General features: G+C 37.5%; 3 protein-coding genes and 1 long non-coding RNA gene across 5 annotated transcripts in view; all 4 read right to left on the reverse strand.

The window, feature by feature from the left end:
* The window catches only part of LOC106956116 (transforming growth factor beta-1-induced transcript 1 protein), a 27,661-nt gene extending 11,757 nt beyond the window's left edge, over nucleotides 1-15,904 (reverse strand). Inside the window, exon 1 of one of the 2 annotated variants that reach the window (XM_015046721.1) lies at nucleotides 15,687-15,904. In XM_015046721.1, coding sequence (XP_014902207.1) covers nucleotides 15,687-15,699 — 13 coding nt within the window. In that variant the 5' untranslated portion in view covers nucleotides 15,700-15,904. The remainder of the gene's footprint in view (nucleotides 1-15,686) is intronic. The other variant, XM_015046722.1, reaches the window with a different exon arrangement.
* LOC106956118 (uncharacterized) lies at nucleotides 1,117-2,348 on the reverse strand. The gene is made up of 2 exons (XR_001426722.1): nucleotides 2,319-2,348; nucleotides 1,117-1,408 (listed from the first exon to the last, which is right to left on the reverse strand). It is a non-coding gene; the product is annotated as an uncharacterized LOC106956118 (long non-coding RNA).
* LOC106956117 (sodium-coupled neutral amino acid transporter 2-like) lies at nucleotides 5,130-9,161 on the reverse strand. Its single transcript, XM_015046723.1, has 6 exons — nucleotides 9,111-9,161; nucleotides 8,898-8,998; nucleotides 7,326-7,450; nucleotides 7,093-7,237; nucleotides 6,901-6,998; nucleotides 5,130-6,780 (listed from the first exon to the last, which is right to left on the reverse strand). Exons 1-6 carry the CDS (start codon nucleotides 9,128-9,130, stop codon nucleotides 6,679-6,681), a joined length of 591 nt encoding a protein of 196 aa, XP_014902209.1. The 5' UTR covers nucleotides 9,131-9,161; the 3' UTR covers nucleotides 5,130-6,678.
* A 2,849-nt stretch (nucleotides 15,905-18,753) lies between the features above and the next one.
* LOC106956121 (transcription elongation factor B polypeptide 2) lies at nucleotides 18,754-23,212 on the reverse strand. Its single transcript, XM_015046726.1, has 4 exons — nucleotides 23,124-23,212; nucleotides 21,660-21,794; nucleotides 21,449-21,557; nucleotides 18,754-19,384 (listed from the first exon to the last, which is right to left on the reverse strand). The coding sequence occupies exons 1-4, from the start codon at nucleotides 23,124-23,126 to the stop codon at nucleotides 19,272-19,274; spliced, it is 360 nt and encodes a 119-aa protein (XP_014902212.1). The 5' UTR covers nucleotides 23,127-23,212; the 3' UTR covers nucleotides 18,754-19,271.
* Nucleotides 23,213-23,258: the final 46 nt, after the last annotated feature.

The following is a 23,258-nucleotide window of genomic DNA, read 5'->3' on the forward strand; positions in this document are numbered from 1 at the left end:
ATGGTAAGTGGCAGCAGGTGTGCAGCTCCAGGTTCACGCCCTCCAGAAGGTCCCAGGATGCCCCCTGGTGGAGAAACTAGAGACCCCCCAACCAGCCTTCCCCAGATCCTAACAGGCTCAGTTTAACCTGAGCAAACAAAAACCTGGGCAGTAGCATCATGGGTCAGTCCTTGGCAAAGGGATGGTGTAAACATACATCTATTTTAGCATCGAAAACACAAAGTATCAATAATATTTTATCATTGTCAGGTTCACTGATTTTAAAACTTTTTTTATGAAGTAATGTAAATAATAAATGATTTTCTGAGGGGCGTTGTAGAGATCAGGCTCTGCAGGTCTTTTTGTCCTTCAGCATCCCTTCCTCTTCAGTCAAGTCTGGTGATGCTGTAAAGACTCGCGCTCCGGTATTTTTCCACTCGCTGCCTCATCACTCAGCCCCTCCCGTCGCTGAAAATATCTCACTCACGCGGTCTAATATTGATGGCGATTTCATCGATGCCTCATCTGTCACTCGGTGCTACCTAATCAAAAACTGTTACCACCCCAAAAAAAACTGCTTAAAGGAAAGATTGGCATTGATGTCAACATTTGGATTGTATTGAAACTTAAATATCTTCACTTTGTCCACGTCTCTGAAGGTGAGTAGCCTACATTTACTCTGTTACTTTAATAACTTTCTGATAAATATTTACTTCTTAGAGTAGTTTTACTGTACCATGCTTTTAATTTTTACTTAAGCATGAAGTAAAAATTATTTGATATAATAATAATAAGTAAATATAACCTCCCACATTGGAGGCAGAACATGCCAGGTGCATTCTGGGTAAAGCTTGTCACCAACATCATCATCAGTCACTTGGCAACAAATGGCAAACTAGCTAGAGCTACGGAACGTTAACATGTTTTGAATTTGCGTTGTTTCATCATTAGTGACCAGTAGCCTGATGTTTCTGTTCTCTTGGTTTGTTGTACTTCATGTCAGATGGATTTCACATGGATTTCAGAATGATTTCAGAATCTCTGGTGATGAAACTTGTTAGCTCCGCTGTTGCAGGCATATCTATGTTGTAAAGTTAAATTATCATGAGCTTTATTATTTGGGCCTGGTTAATAAACCACATGACGTCAGACAACATCCGTTTTGACTAGAAGCAGTGTATCTTCAGTTCCGGTGTGTGTAGTTAACGCTGTTTCTGGACTCTAAAGCAGCTGCCACAAATACGATTTGAAGATATATCACTATTTGCAAACAGTTTTTCTTCATCAACATAATCTAAACTGGACAAATTCCTCGCTGACTGATACCAGTTTGACTACGAAGGTACGTGTTTTGGTTTTTTCTAGCTGTTAGTTGATATGCTAGGATAGCAATAGTAATTTGTTAGTTGGCTAACATTACGGAGCCTTTCTGTTTTGGAAATAGAACGTATTTAGGCTCCAATCTTAATCAGATTTGTATAGTATAGACTGGGGTTGCCACCTGTCACGTAAAATGCATGATCGTACTAAACCCTCCTCACTTACGCTAGTTTCAAGTCCAAAACTTAACAGTTATGTCAAACACCCGCTGCTCCATCACGTCCTGAGAAGTCAAACTCTTGCTACGATAGAGACATGAGTAGGAAGATGCTGTTTTAGATAGATAGATAGATAGATAGATAGATAGATAGATAGATAAACGTTTCATTTCTCCAATGACTATTTATCAAATGCTATGATTAGAAGGTTAAGTTTATTTTACTTTGTTTTACTGTGGTAGACTTGGCAGTAGAAAATTGATAACATAGGAGAATAACAACTTTATAACCCTTTTAACAGGTTACACTTGATTCTGCTGTGGTGCCTGTCGAAACAAAGTGCATGAAGTTTGTGCTCAGCTGGGAAAGCTGTGGATCACATGGTGGGACTTCTGCTTCAAACTGCTCACTACAGTATACCACTGCCTCTGCCATGCACCAGTTCACTGCAGACTGGCACAAGACCATCCCAGATATGGTAGGTTGTCAGGTAGGCTACTGTTGAGAAAGATGGACAACAAAACAAAAGGAGAAATTATGAATCACATCAGACTATGTAAATTATTTGGCAGATGGTGCTTAAGTCAATATTTAAAATGCTTTTCTAAACAACAGTGTTGGAAGATGTCAGTGATTTTAGTGAAACATTTAACAATACAGCACTGCCACAGTGTACATGTATGTTTCCCAACTGTGGCTAAAGCTGCTGCTAACTGGTTTACTCTCCGATCAGAGGCTGGTTCCTTTAAATACAGTTGGAGAATGATGAATTGACAATGACTAATAACGGCTATCTAACACTTAAATACTGTTTTATTAACGTTGATACAGAAAGTGAACCTCTAAACGTTACAGCACTGACAGACAGCGGTGTATATATTTTCCCAATTGTGGCTAAAGCTGCTGCTAGCTGGTTTACACTCCCATCGGAGGCTGTTTATTATATACATAGTTAGAGAATGGTGAATTGACAATGAGTAATAATGGCTATCTAAAACTTAAATGCTGTTGTTATTAACCTTACCTTTTATTATATCCTTAAGATAATGAGTATCCGTGAATTTTTTAGTCAGGTTTCCTGAGGCAAAATCACACCGGAAGTAAAGATACACGACTTCGAGTTATGGCGGCCATTGTCTAACGTCACTGTGAAAAGGGTCTATTAGCCCCGCCCCCTGGCCGACGCCGGTGTTCTGTCAGATCAGCATACATTGTCAGATAGTGATACGCTTAGCTCAGACATGTATACGTTGTCATTACCATATGATTTTATTTAATCAGCAACATAGAATCATGACGTAGATCATCATACACTTTGTTATGAACAGCTGTATGACATCCTGATTTAGCGGTTAAGTAGATTAATGAGTTTTACACGGGTGTGTGTTGTAGTTGGCTGCAGCTGCAGCCAGACCTGCTTTAAATACACTTTGAAACCACGACAACGCATATTTATCTAGTTATCATATTATGTCATATTATAAACAATTTAATGACTTACTTTCGTCATAACTTGTTGCATATGCTGAACTGACAACTCCACTGACGGTCGGACTTCTTAATGCGCATGCGCGGGCATGCGTACTAACTGCATCTATGCTATCCTGACAGCGTGGGGCTATCTGATAGAACACCGGCTTGTTCCGCTACTGCGTCACATGTTTACCTGAGGAGCGGAGGCAGCAGTATGGCGTCTTGTCTGCAGCTTATTATAACAAGGTAAGTTCAATGTTAAAATGATCATGTTTTTGACTATTTTTTATGGAGGCATTATTTTTCCGTTTACACAAGAGTATCAATTCACATACATAGTTTGCTTAACGTACGTTTATTTGTTTGGATATCACGGTATATACGACTGTTTATTATCTTAACCGAACATTAAAACTGTCAGGAAAATCTGGAGGCCATTTGAGTTAACATTATGTAGCTGCGGAGTTGTTTTCTTTAAGTTTTTGGCTGTAGACTGCAAAATGGGGGAGTGGCTGTGCTGGACCGTTGGCTTGATCTATGCCACAGGTGTTTAACTCCAGTCCTGGAGGGCCACTGTCCTGCAACATTTAGATGTGCCGCTGCTGCACTACACCTGAATACAATAATTAGGTGATTAGCAGGACTCTGGAGAACATATCTCCACAATGAGAAGGCAATTAAGCCATTTGACTCTGGTGTTTTGTACCTGTGGCACATCTAAAAACAGCCAAAATGTTTTTTCTTTGTCAGTGTGTCATGTTGGTGACTGAAGTCTGTTATGATGACTTCAACACATTTCTTCAGGCAGGTTGGCACTACGTTTGCCTCAGTCCTTGCACCACAAGGGTTAAGTTCTACGGATAAAAAAAACATCACTTTTCAGAGAGAGAAAATCAACCACTGACCACTAGAGGTCGTCATTGGGAAGAGAATAGCTTACTGTGTAACAATACTACCGTCTTAATAATAATCAATTTTATTTAAAATGACCATTATAAATCAAATTGAACTCTAGGAGGGTAAGCTGATGAAGGCAAGCTACAAAGGCGAGGCTGCAATTTAACGCGACGCAAGCAGGCGAGGCGGTTGCCTAAGGAGTCAGGACATAAACAATGAAGGCTGGAATACCTGAAATCGAGCTGGCGATCCACTGCAGGAAAGTGAACTCCTACCGCCGTTGTCACTATCACCCTTCTCTTCCTCTGGCATACTCCCATATCAAGTGTCATATCAAGTGTCACTTGTTATGACACGGTAACGCTGTCATATCAAGTGCAGCTACCTTTTGGGGTAAATGAAGATCTGTATTTAGACTTTTGGAGATCTGAAAAATATTAGCTTTATCTAGACCTTTTTCAGCCTTAGACACCATGACAACTAAACTATTACTTTAGTTGTCACCACAGTTTTAGAAAGGATTAATCCATCCTTAATTAGCAGATGTAAACCAAGGCATTGGTTTACAAGGTGCTAAACCAATGCAGATGTAGCCCTAACCCTCATGCACGTTGACATGTGGCATGAGGGTTAGTGGAATTGAACCCACAGCTTTTTGCCTGCAAGACAAGAACTCTCTCCACAGTCATCCATCTGCTTTTAACCCAGACAGTCTGGACAATTTTGTTGATGCTAATGATAATGAAGGCAATGATAAATCTTCCTCAAACACTAGATATTTATGGAGTACCACAGGGTCTAGTACTTGGGCCCATTTGGTAAATATACTTCCACTGTAGAAAACCAAATTGTTTGGATCTGGTATTGAACAACTGAACAGCAGCAATATTTATGAAGTTTATTCTCAAAGGATTTAGTGGCGGGTCAGATTAAGAGGCCGTCTTCCTCTTTGAGACTGAGCTTTAGAAGAGAATCACAGTAGCTAATCTCCACTTAACATATTTCCTTCAAATATATTAGGTTACACAGGCCTAATTCCTATTGTTGTGCTGACAATGCTCAGTTATATTTATTCATACAGACTTGATGAATCCAATCAGTTTATACAGTTTTCATCTCTGTTTCAGAGATAAAAGACCAATACAGACCAAATATCACGTTAAGGTGCAAACATCAAATCTAGACCAATACCAGGGTATTTATCTCCAACTTTATATAGAGGACAACATAGAAGACAGAGGGTCAAGGTTTAAGGTCATAGTTCATTTTATTGGGACATTATTTACATCATGTACATAGTGTTTCATTGAAACAAGAGTGTAGCACTGACAGGCAGGGTCCTTTCTGTGTTTGACCAAAGAAAACTGCTGATTTGTGTCTGTCTTCAGGGGCTTAAACTTTTTTAAAGTGGCTCCACTCGTGACCTTTAACCTCTGAATCCATCCAGGATGAATATTCAGTGTTTCTAAAGAAATGAACAGATAAAGCTCTGTGGTTCTGAACAAACTCTTCACAATATGACCTGATTTGGTTTTTGAGCTCCATGAAATTGTTCAAACAAAAATCTTTAAAAACAAAAAGATATATATATACATTCACATACATATGTACATATAACATTGTATAAATATATTAAAAATAGTTTAAATTACATTTCTTTAACAGCCTTCCATAAATAGATGACACAGTTTTTCTCGATGTTTTAGTGTTGGAAGCACAGAGCACTCTCTGATGAACGGTTCTTGACTCGGTTGGGAATTGGATCCATGCTGGTTTGCCATTGTTCTTCATTGTAAAACACTGAATTGTGCTATGACACTGAACACTGAAGAATTCTGGGTATTTTCTTGGTGTTTAGGAGTGCACCTGACTTCGTACGGCTGAAGCTGTTGCGGTTTAACAAGTGTAACAAGTATATTATTACAACCACTGTATGTGGTCAAATTCAAAGCATTCTCCCATAAAGAAAAAAAACATTCTAGGTTTCCCTCCGTGGCCCCTGCTCAGGAGTTGGGGGGGCTGGATGGAAACGGAAGGCTTGGCGGCCTTCCCGAAGCAGTAGTGTCGTTGCTGCACACGCCCATCAAACAAGATCTATTGCAGACCTCCCAGTGTCTGGTTCTGTTCACAGATTCGCTAGCTGACACTATGAGCGAAATCAAAGGACCTTAGAAATACTGAACAAGGTGCCGTTTAGGTGAAAACTGACAAATGGCCTCAGCTATAAGTGCTTTTGAATATACAAAGAAGCTTCAGACACGTTTTTGGTAAAGTTGAACAAAAAAAGAAAGCGAAGGTCGAAGGAAACTAAATTGTCCGTGAAGTTTCAAGTCCCGTGGCTTCGTTTCAGTTTTTGGGAGATTCACGTACTTCGTTAAGAAGGATGTTCTCTCTGAGGTCAGAGTTCACAGCTACACTCTCCCACAAATAACACTGTACCTGAGAGGAAGCTGTGTTTGAAACTCTACAAATTTTCAGTCTGTGTTGTGAGGCCTTTTTGTTTACAGCTGTACCACAATAATGAAACAGAAAAAAAGTAAAAAGCAAAAGACTATTTCAAAAGTTACGATAAAAAGAGGGAAACGCCATCTTTGTGGTCTAGAACAGCAAAATGTACAGAGTTCAGATACATTCTCTTGGAATGGTACGGTCCATTGCTCAGAAAGCCAGAGCCGAGCATCAAGTGAGTCTTTGTGGTTTGTTTTGTTCGTCACACTGGTTTTGTTGGCTGTGTGTTTGTTGCAGTCCGACTCTGAAAGCTTCCCCCTCCGCCAGCAGAAGAGCTGGAGCTTCAGTGACCTTTGTCTTTCATAGAGTTCACGATCCAGTCGTAGATGATAAGAGACATGCAGCCAATCATGACAACAAATCCTAATATCAGGAACATCATAGCCTGGTGGAAGAAATAATTTCAGTTCATTTGAAGTTGTTACACAATATCTTGGATTGAATTTATTTAAAAAACAAAAAACAAAATGTGATTGAAATTGTGAAATGTTTAATAATGTCTTACCCCAATCTTCTTTATGGATTTCATTGACTCCTTCTTAACCAGTTTGATATAGAAAGCTGAGGGCAGGATGAAGATCAGCATTGCAGCAGCAGAGGCACCTGGAAGGAGGAATAATTGTAAAGTTAATCCCAACAGGTCAATAATACATTGTTAGAAAGTTGATGATACATATTAACATGTGCAGTTACTTACCAATAAAGCCAAAAATATCTCTGATGCTCGGGACAAAGATGACCAGAATGTTGGTTCCTGTTAGCAGGGTCAGGGGGATGATAGCGTGACGGATCCAGCTGAAGTCTTTTCCTGGGAACAGCAGGTGGCCGACTGAGGTACGAATCTGTTCAGAACCAGACAAAGATTAGCTCAATGGACTTCATAGTCTTAGTGACTGACTGGATCATTAACAGTAGACCCTCAATACTTACAGGGAAGAGCACCACAGGAACTGAGAGTGTGACAGCGGCCAGCACAGCCAGGCGAACAACCAGCAGGAGAATATCGTACTTGAAGTAGTTTGAGTAGGTGTGGAGCAGCTCAGGTCCCACATGGACTGAACAGAAATATGACAGAGATCACTCTGGTTAAATTCAGATGATATGGCTACAATCATATCATCTAATTTTCAAACATTACCATGCTAACACTTTGGAGTAAGACGTAAACTGTCTTTTGTACATTATAAACAGGATTTTTTTAAATTAATTTTCTTGTACTATCTCAAACGTTGACATATGCTGAAGCTACTGTTAATGTTTTTGAGTACATAAAACATAAATGTGGGCTAAATGTTTCACTTACAAAGGAGTGTTACTTAAAAATTAATAAAACAATAAACATACAAGTCTTTTGGGCTTTATATGTAGAATCCATATTTAATTTTTAGAATTGAATTTAAATTGCTAGCAGATTAATTAAATGAAGCCAAAATTGGGCTGCTAAAGAGAAGCTTTACATCCAAGTCTCTGTTAACATGTATATGCTAACATTTAGCTACAGGAGCATAAAACTACCTTCTTGCAGCTCTCTGAATAGTACCAACAAAGTTAAAAAAATAAATAAAAATAAATAAAAAACAAGATTGAATATTGGTTTGATATTTCTAAATTCTAAAACTTCAACCATCTAATAAAACATCAATGTTTTGCTTTTCCATCTCTACACCTTTAATGCTCAGGATCAAATTGACAAATTAGCAGATATGATACAAACAAAATTACAATTAATGTCAAACATAACTGCTAATTGTTTGTGCTTTTTAGAGATTAAATGCTAAGCTAGCTATGGCAAAGCTGTGCTACTAGCTGCAAAAATAAGTTGATTTTGAATTACATTCAGGGTTTGTCATTATAATTCAGACTAAAACTGAATACAGTCATATATTAGCAATGCAATTTATGTTTTTCTTACATCTCCTTTTATCACCCTTGCCTGCTTAGACTGTTGTGTATAATGTCAAAGGACGATTTACAAGTCCTTATGTAACTGTTGTAATGTTCCAGAAAACATTTCTAGCTGGGCTGTTTTTTTGTTTTGTTTTGTTTTTTTTTTGTATATTTGAAGTCAAACAGGAACATGCTGGCACCAGGTGCATCAGGTGGTGTTTTCACACTGTTGTGTAACCAGCGTTGAATCAACACATTAGGATTTTTAATTGAAGTCCTCTTTACACTGCAAACCACAATTACTAAAACATTTCAAATTTAAGGTAAATGACCCGTGAACCCATGAAGTGAGAATTTTGTACAAGACTGGATAATTTGAAAGAAAACATTTATTTTATTTTTTTTTTTATTTATTTGTCAATGGACAGGTTAAATTTGTCAACATTATACAATATAAATGTGTGGATGTTAGCTAAAGTTAGCACATTTTTACTTGCAGCCCCATTGAAGTTGTTAAAGCCAGCCTTAAGCTAATAATTATATTATTTATTTATGTTTTACAATAAGTGCATCTAAATATGCTACACTGTAGTTTTTAAATCTTGCCCAACTTACTGTTGAAGGTGAGGTATCCAAAGAGGGCGGCCAGCAGGTACATGATGAACATGGCCAGGAAGGAAACGTTGGCCACATTCTGCATCTTTCGGCGTGAGCGGCTGTTCAGGGAAGGAGAGTTTTATTTACCAGACCAAACTTTAAAGAAATATAACATTGGTTTAGTTTAAACCTTATAGAAAGTTTGAGTTAAATCCATGCAGCAGCACTTACTCTTTGAGCTCATCATACATGGGTAGGATAGTAGGATGGCACACNACGTGACAACAGTTTAAAGATTCATAAGATAGGCCTCACATCTGAGGTCCCTAAACTACGGCCCGCGGGCCTCCACATTTGGTCCGGCCCCCTGAACAATACCAGAGAGCATTCAGATTTGTTTTTTCATTTATTGTACATTCCGACATTCCGATTTATATGTGGATTTTTCTTCAACCACCAGGGGGCTCTTTAGCAGGAAGTGTGTCCTGTAAACTGTGGGTGTTTTGTTTTGCATGGCGCATTGCTGCCATCTGTTGGACTTTTAGGGAACTGCTTGACTTTCATGTTATTTAATCAGTACGGATGTTTGCTAGCGGTAGAGCAGATGAACACACGTGTCTGTTATGAACGCCGCATTCCAAGTTGAATTCTTCGAAGCGATGCCTGTAAGTAGCAGCTTATACTTCCAAACTTGCCTTTATGTCCCAGTGACCGTTTCACTCATGGTTTTTGCCCATGTGCTTTCTGGGTAAAAATCAATCTAGAAACGCTCCCTAGCTGCTGCTGGTCACGCCCCCCAACTCAACGTTTATGTGACGTGAAAATGGCTGCAAACTACGACGGCAATTGCACATAGAAAAAAGGCGAGTTGAATTTACGCTAAAAAATCTAAAATTTTCTATAAAAAAACCCCAATGGAATTTCTGAGTTTGAAAATCAAAAATTTGCTAGAAATTTTTTTTTTTAAATTTTAGATTAATCTCAGAAATTTCCTAGATAAAAAAAAAGAAAAAAATCAACAACAAAACACTTGTCTTTTCCAGCAGTCATTGTGCAGTGCATAGTAAAAACCAGCTGCACAAATGTTCTGGAACTCATCTTGGGTTGCTAGGTAACAAGCTGGGCTTCACTGGGGTTGCTAGGTAACAGAGCAGCGTCTGTCGAATGTTACTTATTTTAAAAAAAGCTTGACTTCCAGACACAGAAAACATGGACAAAAAAACGACTCAGTACTTTTTTTTCAGCGCTTGCTCTGGTTTTAGAAGCAGAATGTGAATTTAGCATAACAGTTCTGACCTGATTTGACCTGACTTTTATCGCAATTCTTTAGTAGTGTTTGATTTTAGTTTTTTCAGTCTACTAAAATTACAATGAAGGAGCTGGAAAGAGCAAACTGCAACAGAAGTTGCAGTTTGCTCAGTAAAATAATCTGTTTATTTTACTGTATTCTTACTCTTAACTTTATTTGGGTTTAAGCTACAAAACCCTGAAAATGTAATTTATGACGCTAATGCCAATGTTCTATAATATTTTATAAAATGATAGATTTATTTTCCACTTTGCTTATTAACTGGACTATAATTTAGGTCACACACTAAATAAGGTCTAAAAGACTGAAAGAAATTATATTACTGGATTTAAAACAACTTAAAAAATAAAAGAAGAAATATAAAATTTTGGTTATAATATAAGACTTGCACCACTAAAACTTAGAAAAATCTGTTTCCAAGAAACAATTTATACATAATTCAGGTTTTTAATTAGTAATGCAGACCATCTGTTGTAAAACTGAGCTTAGACGAGCAGCTCTATAGTCTGTGGGCATCAGTAAGTCAATCCTGTTTTATTTTGACAAAATACTTTTAAACTTTTTCACTTTCAATATTCTAATTTTCTGAGCTGTACTTACATCTGTACACAGACAACAAAGCACCAATTAAAGTCAGGTTTAATTTCACCAAACAGCAGTTTTGGCGGATGCAAGGCATGCGATTTTTCCTGCATTACTGCATTGTGAGGTGCCAAGGATTATAAATTTCAGCCTGAATCGCAGCATGGAAACAGATGTCACCCTTCGTTCAAGTCAGCAAGTTGTCACTGATCATATCGATCAAACGAGGGAACGTTGCACAGATGACAAACTTTGATGACTTTGATTTAGTTTATGTTTCAGGTTAATTGAAAATGAGTTACAGAGCAAATGGAATCGGATATCTATTATGTCACCACTTTATGAGGCAGAAACTCTCGCATTTAAACATTCAAACCATCACTTTAGTCAGTATATCTTCATTTTTCCAGGCTTCATAAGTTAAATGGAAATAATATAAATGCTGGAAATCAGAAAGCCACACTGTAAAATTGTGTTTACTTTGACATTAGCGGAATATTTAAAGTTCTGCTTAGGCACATTTTGCGCTACTGGTGCTGAACCCCACATGAACTGACAATAGTTTCCATTTGTTGTGTAATTGTGCAACTTGATATTACGGAAATAAATTTGCTTAATGGAAAAACCCTAATTAAAGTAAAAGTATGTTTTTCAGTAGAAGGTTTTTTGCTAAATAGATGTATTTTGTAGAACTGCAATGGAGACACTTTTCCGGTGTTCTGTCAGATCAGCATACGTTGTCAGATAGTCGTACGCTTAGCTCAGACATGTATACGCTGTCATTACCATATGATTTTATTTAATCAGCAACATAGAATCATGACGTAGATCATCATACACTTTGTTATGAACGGCTGTGTGGCATCCTGACTTAGCGGTTAAGTAGGTTAATGAGTTTTACACGGGCGTGTGTTGTAGTTGACTGCAGCTGCAGCTAGACTCTGCTTTAAATACACTTTGAAACCACGACAACGCATATTTATCTAGTTATCATATTATGTCATATTATAAACAATTTAATGACTTATTTTCGTCATAACTTGTTGCATATGCTGAACTGACAACTCCACTGATGGTCGGACTTCTTAATGCGCGATCATGCGCACTGACAACATGTATGTTATCCTGACCATAGAGATGAATATATGATGTCTATGATCCTGACAGCGTATGGCTATCTGATAGAACACCGGATCACCAGCCGGATATTACTACTGGCGAAAACAACAAAAACATAACGACAGGAAGAAGATGGACGATCAGGGCATAGCAATAATAAAGAAGTCTTCAAATTTCTTAGAACTTTACTTCAACTAAACTTCTACTGCATATTTATTCATAATGAACCAAAGCAGCTGAAATTATGAGCTTGTTTGAAAACTATTCCAGTATTTTGTGGTGGATATGAGACATTAATGGTACTTTTGATATTTTGAAAATAATTTGATGTAAATAATAAATGACAAACTTGTTTAAAGATTTAACCTCAGTTAGCCTTAATAGCCAGAGCTGAAACCCAATTTTACACCATAAAGCTCATGTTAGCTACCATTTCGCTGGCGAACTTAAATACAGTAATATCCCATTCATAACATGCAAATATGTGTTGATCTTACTTGTGAAAAGTTATCACCCAAGCCCTCACGTCAATAATCAGTCGATTTGAACAAAAAATATCCCCGCAGTGCTGCTGTTTTGGACCGCTCCAAGATGGCGGCGGTGTTTCTCTTCCTCTTTCTTATGTCTATGGGTGATGGCGCAGCATGTTTTTAATGACATATCTAGTGAACAAGCTTATTTTAATTTTGTTTCTTATTTAATACAAACACCGTAATTGCGAAATCATCCTTTGTCTTTTACATTTGTAGAATATTTACAAAGTTTTCAGCTAGTAGTGGCATCGGAAAAGCCACTAGCTGCCATTACCACGATTTGAGCTCGCTGGGTCTCAAAGTTTTGCGCACATTTGTAATGGAAACGCAACTACACAGTGCTTACCAACTGGTTTTGAACCATGCATGAACTCTTGCGACATTTTCTGCGTGAATCAGATCTGAGACACGAATGACGTGAACATGTCCCGCCTCGGATCAGCCCTGTGGTCACCTTCTCACCCGGATGATTCACACTTGTGGTATGGCCATGTGTTAGGAAGCTAGTGCACAGTCTACATGCCTGCTGGGTTCTTGCCATTTCTCAAACACACACACACACACACACGCACACACACACGTATACAGACTGCACATATAAGGAGTTGGGCTTCTCTTAATGGGAATTATGACCATATTTAGCTCTGCCTGCTGACTTGTTTGTCTTGGCCAAAAAGACCCTCTAACAAGTGGTCTCACTCCCTGAAAGTTTTACAAAAACTGCGTAAACTGAGACAAACACCAACCCGGTCGCCCAAGTAACCCTGCCTCTGTTAGTGCAATCCGATCCAGATGTGCCCAGATGTGCTACATCTTGCCATTCACCCCCTCCTGTTGCTTGAGAAGCAAAAGTGCCCGATGACTTCACATAAAAAAAGAAAAAAGCAAATGGCGAATGGGCGGCAGAGAGAAAAACCTTCTCCTTTTTCCTCAAACTATGTGGCTTGCTGAAATGGAAGAGTTGCTCTGGGCTATTTCTAACACAGAAAGCTGTCTCCCTAAACATGTTTTCAAGAAAAAAACCAACAATAACTAGAAATGAAAGATCCCTTTATGAATTTAAACAGAGCAACGCTCTGTTTTTCCTCTGCATCCACAGCTTGTCAGAGGTAATGCATGGAGAGGACAGTTGCAGATCATTTAAAATCTAATTTACAAAGACTTTATTGAGTTAGCAGGCCGTGCATAAAAAAACTCAGTAGCGGTCAGGCAGATGTGGAGTAATTTATTGGGCTCACGTTGTGTGTGGCTTTCAGAGCTTTGACTCTTCCACAGGTTGTCACTTTGCAACCATGAGCTAAAATGTATTTCAGCAGGATTCTCGCATCTTACAGGTAAAAATGCGAAAATATTTGTTAGAGAACAAATGGGAACACAGCAGACAGGTCAGAGAGAAAGTTGTGCAGAAGTTTAAAGCAGGTTTCCATTCCAAGAACATTTCATTATCTGATCATGAACAGAGGATTAAGCAGAGAAGCAGCCGCCAGTGGTAACTCTGGAGGAGCTGCAGAGATGCTCGGCTTGGGTACAGGAAGCCAACAGATCAACTTTTTATTGTCCACTCCATAGATGCATGTAATGATAATTTTAGTAACCGATTAATCAATTATTCTGATGATAAATCAAATATTTTGATGATAATCGAATATTTTTGACAATTAATTGATTGTTTTGTTGATTGATTGGATGAAAAAAATTCAGTTAACCACGTTCATACAATAGAAATGAATTAAAACTGATTAATTCTGATGATTAATCAAATATTTTGACGATTAATCTATTATTCTGATGATTAATCTGATTTAAAAACTTCAGTTAACCAGTTAACTTAGCTATATTTCTTTTGCAATAGAAATTCAATAAAATATGAAAATAAGCAAATAATCAACTTCATTTTTTTAAGTAAGAAAAATGTTTTATTGCCTAAAACATAATAAGAGCATTCTTTGGCATAGGTTGATTATTTAAGGACAACATGTTCAACCCTTCCTGATTTATTTGATATCCATACAGCATAGGGCTAATCTGTTGATTAAATTTTTGATTAACTGACAAATTATTGAATAGAAAAAACTGCTTAATAAGACATTTTTTGTTATACAGAACTTGAACCAGATGAAGCTAACCCTGCCACTTGAGGAGTTCAGGAAAATATTTACTGACAAATAAGGTTTTATCTTAAATGCAAAATGTATAAATTTTTTTGTACAGTTTTGACTCAATTACTGCTCTGAATATGTTGTTCTTTCAGAACAAGGCCATTTTCAGCCCACATATTCCAATTAAATCTAATCTATTCACGATTAATCGTGATTAATCATGGTTAATCACACTGGGGCTTCAGTCTTAGTTATTTTAGTTTATTAAAATTACCATAAGACAACTTTAAAGAGCAAAATTAAGTGTTCATAACCTGTTTACTATATTTCTCTTCCCAAAACAACTTTAATAATTAATCGATTATTAAATTACTTACAATCATTTCAATAATAGATTTATCATGACTAATTCAATTAATTGATTCAGCCCTAGTTTGATCTGTTATTTTAGTCTATTGAAATTACCATAAGGGAATTCTAAATAGCAAAATGCAACAGAAGTGTTTATCATCTGTTTATTTTATTGTATTTTTACATGTTTAATCAATTACTCAATTATTTCAAATAATTAAACACGATTAATCAATTAATCATTCAAATACATGATAAATCTTGACTTGAGATGTACTAAAATAAAATGTTTTGACCTACATACTAAAAGCTGTTTGTGGAGGAAACACTTAAAATCCATCCAAACCATAAAACATGGTGGTGGCGGCTTCATTATGTGATGGATAAAATGGATCTAAGTAACTATAAGGTAATAGCTGAAAGGGAAAAAAATTAGGCTTAGTTTCCAAATTAAAAAAATAAAATTGGGAAGATGTCTGAAAAGTGTGGCATGCATTTGCATACAGCCTCATCTACAAAAACTTGACTTAATCGAAAGTCAGTCTACAGATTTTTAACTCATTGGGCCAAACGTACAATTTTCCTCCAGCGTCACAATTAAACAAACAGTGAAGAAGTTGAAGAGGAATAAATAACATTTTGCATGCCTTTCTACTGAAATGGGTTATTTTTAAGCCTTCTGCATGTCTGCACTCTGACTGCCAGGATCAACAGAGGCCAAATTTCCTCTGTTTGGGCAGACCGCCCCTTCCCACAGATTCCCTTCAAGATATTCCAGTTACAACAAACGAAGATCTGCTGCTACAGTACTCACCCAAATCCTCCATGATCTGATCACAGCCGGCCGCTTTTCGCTCTAAAACCAGAACATTTATGACTGATGGCCGCGCTTTTGTCTCCCTCGGTCCTGAATAACTTCTTGGACACCGTTATCCGCTAAGAAGCAGCAAGAAGAGGAGGAGAAGGAGGAGGAGGAAGAGGGAGGGCGTCCCGTTTCTTTTTCCAACTCTCTTCCTGTCCAATGCCTACCAGCAGACTTTCAGACCGGAGGAGGCGTAGTTAAATAAATGTGGCCACAAACCCGCATTCCCCCCTCCGGCGCTCGCAAGAAAGACGTAATCCTGGACATTCCCGGTCCATATTTGGGATAGAAAACTACGGATTGAGAGGGAGATAGACAGCGGCGGGATGGACCAATGCTGCGACCAAGTGTTATTACTGACGCTACTGCGTCCTTCACATGCAACATCCCTTTTTTAAACATCCACGTTGGGTAAAACCTTCTGTTCTGTGAAAATAAATACAAACTGATGTCAAAATGTATTTATTTACGTTTTTGAAAATTAAATTAGTGATGTTTTTCTGCCTTTTGTGGGAGCGCAGGGAGTGATTTCCATGGCAACCGGCTGAAAACTATTGTTCTGCCATTGTAAATAAAAGGAGGAGGTAATTTAAAAAACTCAGAAATTTTGATATTAATCTCAGAAATTTTCTTGAAAAAACGTGAAATTTTCCAAGCTTGAAAAGTAGACAAAGTGCTACAAAAAATAACTTTTTATATTAATCTCAACACTCATCCTTTTCTTAACCATCTAAAATGGCCCTAATACTGACTAAGCTGTGTATTTTTTTTTGTTGCTTTATCAAATGTAGCTTTATCAAGAAAAAAGTCAATTTGGTATAATACTTAATGAAATATTAAGGCTATTTAATATTCTATCTGAATTAAGGTAATGTTTTCCTATCATTCTGGCTTTTATAAATTAAATATTTCTTTTGAATTCTAACTTGTTAATGACATTTATAATCTGTTTTTTTCATTTTGAAATCCAATTGTTCTGTAGTGAAGTACATTTTGAAGCTTTATTGAAAAAACACATGATGACAATAAAGGGAAAATTTTCTTTAACCACTTCAGTGGTTCTCAAAGATTTTAGGACAGATATGAGAGCAGAAAATTTTCCATGTACATCCACATCAACATGCGTTGTGAAACAGAACCACACCAAGACTTGAACTTTTAATTTTATTTGCTAAGTTATTTCATAAAAACATTTTTTTGCCAATAACTTAATGTTTTTGGTGACTTGAAAATGATCAATTTCAAAAACCCTCGGAATGTAACGTCACAAATTAGGCTCTGGGTCGTTGCTTAGCAACCCCAGCAAAGCCTAGCCCGTCACCTAGCAACCCAAGCTGCGTAACACCACCTTTGGTTTTACTGCCGTGTTCCGTACAACGTGCTGCTGGAAAACACGAGTGTTTTTGTTGTTTACTTACCATCCACAGTCCACTTGCTGCATTCGTCTTGCTTCTGCTTTTCAGAGATGATCGGTTGTATAATTACGCATCTGTTTTAAAGCCATTTTTCACGTGTGAGTGTAAACATTAGGGGGGCGTGGCCAGCAGCAGCTTATTTGGATTTAAAGTGACAGAGGCCCTAAAACAGCTCAAAATAGGCAGAACTGACCAGACTGAAATCTCATTATATAAAATAATTTTGTGCAAAGAAAGTAAGCATGTTTTGTGTCACATTTGTATGTCTTTTTGCTGCAAGAGATCAGTGCTAACTTTTAATTCAAGCCCAAATCAAATGAATTTACAACAGGTGGACTCCATTTATGTTGTAGAAACATCTCAATTTTAAGCTTCATAACTGTGAATAGTTACATAAATGTGATTTCTTGGTTTTGTATTCTTTCCATATTGTCATAATTGGGTATTAATGAGGAAAGTATGAATTTAACATACTTTCCTCATGTATGTTTCCACAGCAAAATGTGGAAAAAGTGAAGAGCTGTGAATACTTTCTGTTTGGCCTGTATCTGCTTTACAGCTGCATTACACTTTGGTGCCACAACCATTTTAAAAAGACAAGAATAAAGTAATACAAATTTGACTTTATTCTTGTACAACTTTCTAGTAACATGACTTCTCATAATACTATGACTATTATTTAGAATATTCAGACTATTCTCGTGCAATTTCAACTTTATTCTTGTAATTTTATGATAATTTTATCCCCCCCCCCTTCGTTTAGCCATAATGCTGTCATACATAATAAACTAAACGCATGACATTTAATGAAACAAAGTAGTTTGATTTCTGTCAAAAACAGATAAAGTGATTATATTTGAAACAAAAAGTGGTTTTCTAGGTTTGAATGATTAAAAACAAAACAAGTGATCCACATTTTCTAGATTTTTTTTGTTTGTTTTCAGCAACACAAACAGGATTTAGCCAAGTTCAATAAATGGGCGTTTCCTAATACCATTAAAATAAAAGCAAAATAAGGGTTGATAAAAATGAATGCTTTGTGTTATAGCTAACATTTAGATTAGTTTATCTTTTTCCATCAGTAAGAATTAATTTTTCTTTAATTGTGATTGAGGGCCAGGCAAAATCTTCCCAAGACCCCCGATGGCCCCCGGGCCACACTTTGAGCACCCACTAAGTTCCTTTTGTTCCACTGACTGGACAAATGTTTTGCCAGGAAAAAACAAAGACTTTTTTTTCCCCACAAACGACTATCTTCCTGTAAACAACCTGACCATCATGTGACGTAAATAAAAATCTGATAGGCAGAGGAATGAAAAAAACAAAACAGGAAAAACTTTTTAATTAAGCGAGCTTACAGTTACAAGCTTTGTTTGTGTTTGTGGGGTTAGGAGATGCCATAATAACATTGGTGACATGATGAAAGCATATATAAAAAATAAAAATTACAGAACAAAGTTCTCATTCGGTGTTTGCCGTATGTCACAGACCAAATGTGCTTTGACCAAACGCATCATCGCCTTTGGTCTCAGTGCATGAAACACAACTGACTGACGACTCACACATACTGATTAAACAAACCGTCGTTTCTAGATGTGTCAAATTGGTGATGCGGAGTAAATAGCAGTGAGTATCCGACCAAGTAAACGTCTCAGCGGTAGATCTGCAACCTTAGCTTCGAAGTTGTTCATGCAGAGTCAAATACTGGATTCTTACCCGAGCGGTTTTTATATCTAGCGCACTGCGACACACAACTACACCTTCCCAAAAATGCTAGTGATAATAATTATAGTCAACTCAAAGACGCACGCTTACATACACTCACACTTTCCAAACCAACAACTTTCTCACTCCAAATTTCGTGACGGTTGGTGCTTTCGGGTGAATTCAAGGAGCAGGGCTGCACATGGCGTGGAAACTGGAGATAAAAAGAAAGACATTGTGAAGTAATTTGGCGAAAGTGAGGAGTAGAGGGGGGTGGAGGCGGGACGCTGATGTGATGGCGTGAAGGTAACGTGGGCAGGCTCGGTTACCCCTATAATGTCCGCATTCATTAAATTAAATTACTTCTTCACTCCAGTTAAACCACACACAGCCGCTCCCGTCCTTGCCGGCACCGCCATCACTGCACCGCTTGCTCGTTGGCAGTGCTACCGGAGTCCTGAGGCTTCATCACGTCGGGGAGTTCGGGGGGGCTGGAGAAGGCCTCGATGTGCAGCTGCTCAAACATCTCATCTGCAGGGGAAGCAGAGAAACATGAGCCTCGCAGTGACAGCGGAGCTTAATCATGTCAGAGAGCTGCAGGAAAACACATCGTTCTCACAACAAGAGGAATTAGCTGGGCTGCTTAACAACAAGGTGACTGACTGGATGTTGACACCTTTCAACTGCAGAGGGAGAGAATAAAGAGCTCTGGGAGTATTTACTCTGTAAAGCTACAGTTTTAACTTACCAAAAATATGTTTTTATATATTTGCTGAAGCTGTCACCATGTCATGACACGAATTTGTGAGACAAAAAATCGAAAAAAAAAAAAAAAAAAATGTGTACATTCTTCCAGTGCTAACTAGAAGCAAACAATCAGAGCCAGGAGGCGGGTCTTAGTGCTGTCAATCATTCCTGTGTGTGCCGCGTAGCAGAGCCTGTTGTGAATGCTCAGGCTACTTAGCATAGCCACAGATGTCAGTTTTCCTGTAACTGTAAATTGTTTCTCCACCAATTACACATTCATGAGATTGATTGACAGCGCTAAGCCCCGCCTCCTGGCTCTGATTGGTTGTTCTTCGTCAGAGGTGCATTTCTTCAGATTATTTATCTCATATTAAACTGTCACAACATGGTGACAGTTTTCACAAACATGCAGAAAACATTTTTTGTAGAAGTTATAAATTACAGCTTTAACGACAAGGTGACTGATTGGATGTAAACACCTTTGAACTGCAGAGGGGGTGAATAAAGAGCTCTGGGAAACCGGAGGATTCATCCACAAGCCTGAAAACCCTTCAGGGCCTTAAATCCGAAGTAACTTTTATAAACAATGTTTTTACGTATCTGTTATAACTGTCACCATGTTTGTCATGAGACGGATAATCTGAAAAGATCGATCTCCTCCACCTTCTACTGTCTAAAAACAACTAATCAGAGCCAGGAGGAGGGGCTTCAAACTGTCAATCAACCTCATGTACGTGCTTCAAATGTGCTAATGGTGGAGAAACAACTTACCGTTACAAGAAAATCATTTATCAACCGTCATCTGGGGCCATGCTAACTAGCCTTAGGATTCATGACAGACTAGGCTGAGTGTTGCACAGAGATGATTGACAGCGCGAAGACCCGCCTCCTGGCTCTGACTGGCTGTTTCTAGTTAGCACTGAGAGAAGGCAGAGGAGCTTGAATTGTTTTCCTTTTTATGCTTTTGTCTTTAATATTTAAGTAAAAAACTTTTTTCTTTGAAAAATCTGATCTACTGCTTACGGCAATAAATTTAACTTCGTTTCTCAATGCTTGTTTTTTTATTACTAGGTTATATTTTTATGTTTTTTTGGGAACACTTTATTTGAAGGGGTGTGCATAAGACTGACATAACATCTGTCATGAACATGAAGGAGTCTTTATGAATGTTTATGACAGTTGTCATTAAGTGTCATTCGGTAAATAATGACACTTTTAATGCAAAGTTGCTCTAAAAGTTGCATTGAAAGTCCATTAAAAGTGCCAACTTTGCATTAAATTGTCATTGTTTACAAAATCATGCAAAGTTGGCACTTTTAATGGTCTTTTAATGCAACTTTGCATTAAAAGTGTCATTAATTACCGAATGACACTTAATGACAACTGTCGTAAACATTCATAAAGACTTCATGTTTATTACAGGTGTTATGTCATGTTTATGACAGTGTCATGTCAGTCTTACGCACACCCCTTCAAATAAAGTTACCGTTTTTTTCTTAAATCATATTTTGCTCTAGTTTTACACTTTCAAGAGATCCATTTATTTTGCTAACTTATCTGAGGAAATTGGACAAAATGATGTTTAAAAATCTTTTTGATGGTTTAAGTTAATGTGTATTTTTTGTTAATGTTCATATTTATTTGTACATTAAGTAGCAAATAAGTATGTTTGGATTCCACTTCTTGTTATTCTATCCAAAATATTTGTGATTCAGTAAACCAAGAGAGCACAAAATGAGACTTTAGAGTTGCTAGCTCAGAAAATACAAAGCCTTAAAAATACTAACTAGAGTAGAGAAACATATTCCTGAGCTTCAGAGGCAAACGCATCGATAAAACAATATTTACCATTTACACGGAAGGCCAGACCGACTGTAGCTGGTGCTTGAGGTCTGGCAGTCTGGTTGGTGAATCCACAGTCTCCCAGAGTTTTGCTGTCCTCTAGCAACTGATCATCCTGCAGAAAGAAAACGAAACCCATTACAAACAGGAAGCAGCGCAGGAAACCGCTCCAATAAACATGATTTCAGAACTGCGTGCTCCTGAGGTTTAAACTCACTTTGTAGAGCCGCTGGTCCTCAGGAGGTCTTTTAAGTATTCCTTCAACAATCCGCTTCAGCTCATACACGGTGGTGCATTCCTTGGCGTCTGTGAAGATTGTCGTCTTGTGACGCCGGATCATTAGGAACACGTCCTTGAAGATAATCAGCACAATCATATGTTGTTTGTAACAGTTTGTTGTTGGTCTTTGTCACATATTCTATAAAACAAAAGTTTTATAGAATGAGCCAAAAATGTAACATTATCAGTTTGATTCAGACTTTGGTTTAAACATGTTTAGTTTGTTGAGGGTGATTAAAATTTACATTTTCTTTTAAAATGCATTAAAAGAATTTAAAAAGCTCTAAGTTTTGTAGCTAAAACTGTTTTTTAAGAAATTTGTGTTCACACTTTCCATATGCTGAACACATTTAGTCAGAAAAAGGAGCTCTCACTTACTGTAATGTCCCCTTCTGAGATGGTAAAGCTCATGTTTAAGTAAGAAAAGTGTCTGGAAAATGATGATTAATACTAATCAATATTGTTATCGCCATTAAAAAGTGAGAAAAATCTTGATTTTATACTTTTCTCAACATTGTATGAACATTATTTCCTATAAATGATCTGATGTTTACAAAAGATATAAATCCCTTAACTTAATCTGATGTTTAATAATCTCAAATACGATCATTACTCGATGTACAGACTTCTTATTTTAGACCCAATTCATAAATAGGGAAGGGAATAAAACTGATTTTTGATTAATTGACCAGTAGATCACTGATCAATACGTCAAATATTGGAATATTCTTTTGTATTAGATGCTAATTTAAAAGCGGTTATCATCTTAGTAATCAAAAACAATGTAAAATCAGACTCAAAAATAAACCAAACGGTAAATGACAGCTGTGCCTTCGCTAAAACAAGCAATTCTAAATCACGGATTACATTCCAACTATAGTTTCTGTATCACATGATAGCATAGCATTTTATTTTCGATTTTCACTTCACGTGTTTTCAGTTTAACATTTGGTTTTGTTATGAACAAAGAAATCAACACAGAAGTCTTCCCAAAAAATCGCTATAAGGATTCAGTTAAGGCTGCGGACAAAACATTGATTGACAAAGAATAATACCTAGCTCTTTCAACGCACACCTAGCTGTAAGCTAGCACGTATCCAGTTTGAGTATGCCATTAAAATAAAGCCATGCCGTAAAAAGCAACGTTGGAAACTTGACAGATAAACTAGAATTGTTTTCAGCTACCCGTAGTTAGCCTAATGTTGTAGCTAACTTGTTAGCATTACACACATTAGCGACAAGATAACCAAGCTAACACAGCCAGTTTAGCTTGAACAGGCTAACAAAGCCAAAGCTAATATAGCTTTCTATAACATTAACACTTTCGTGTAAGATAATTGGTGTTAATTCCGTTAAGGTAGTTTAGGACTAATCACGTAAAATAACCGTTAAACAAAGTTACCATTTCAAGGGATCAGCTAGCTAGCCAGTTACGCCAGCCCCGACTGTACTGCACCAACGCTTGACGCTTGCGGATATTGCGCAACATACGTACAGTTACGTGGCACTACGCAACGCTGCGTAAACTGTTCAGAAT

This window comes from Poecilia latipinna, unplaced genomic scaffold (assembly GCF_001443285.1).
Source record: "Poecilia latipinna isolate Pla-1442-1.1 unplaced genomic scaffold, P_latipinna-1.0 Scaffold790, whole genome shotgun sequence".
Lineage (NCBI taxonomy): Eukaryota > Metazoa > Chordata > Actinopteri > Cyprinodontiformes > Poeciliidae > Poecilia > Poecilia latipinna.

Excerpts from the sequence above, each read along its gene's own strand:
- LOC106956121 (XM_015046726.1), bottom strand. Across the intron at positions 21,558-21,659 it reads AGGACCAGCGGCTCTACAAA|GATGATCAGTTGCTAGAGGA; the intron begins GTGAGTTTAAAC and ends TTCTTTCTGCAG. Across the intron at positions 19,385-21,448 it reads TCTGGCCTTCCGTGTAAATG|ATGAGATGTTTGAGCAGCTG; the intron begins GTAAATATTGTT and ends CTTCCCCTGCAG.
- LOC106956117 (XM_015046723.1), bottom strand. The coding sequence starts at position 9,130 with ATGTATGATGAGCTCAAAGA. Across the intron at positions 8,999-9,110 it reads ATGTATGATGAGCTCAAAGA|CCGCTCACGCCGAAAGATGC; the intron begins GTAAGTGCTGCT and ends TTCCCTGAACAG. Across the intron at positions 6,999-7,092 it reads AGATATTTTTGGCTTTATTG|GTGCCTCTGCTGCTGCAATG; the intron begins GTAAGTAACTGC and ends TCCTCCTTCCAG.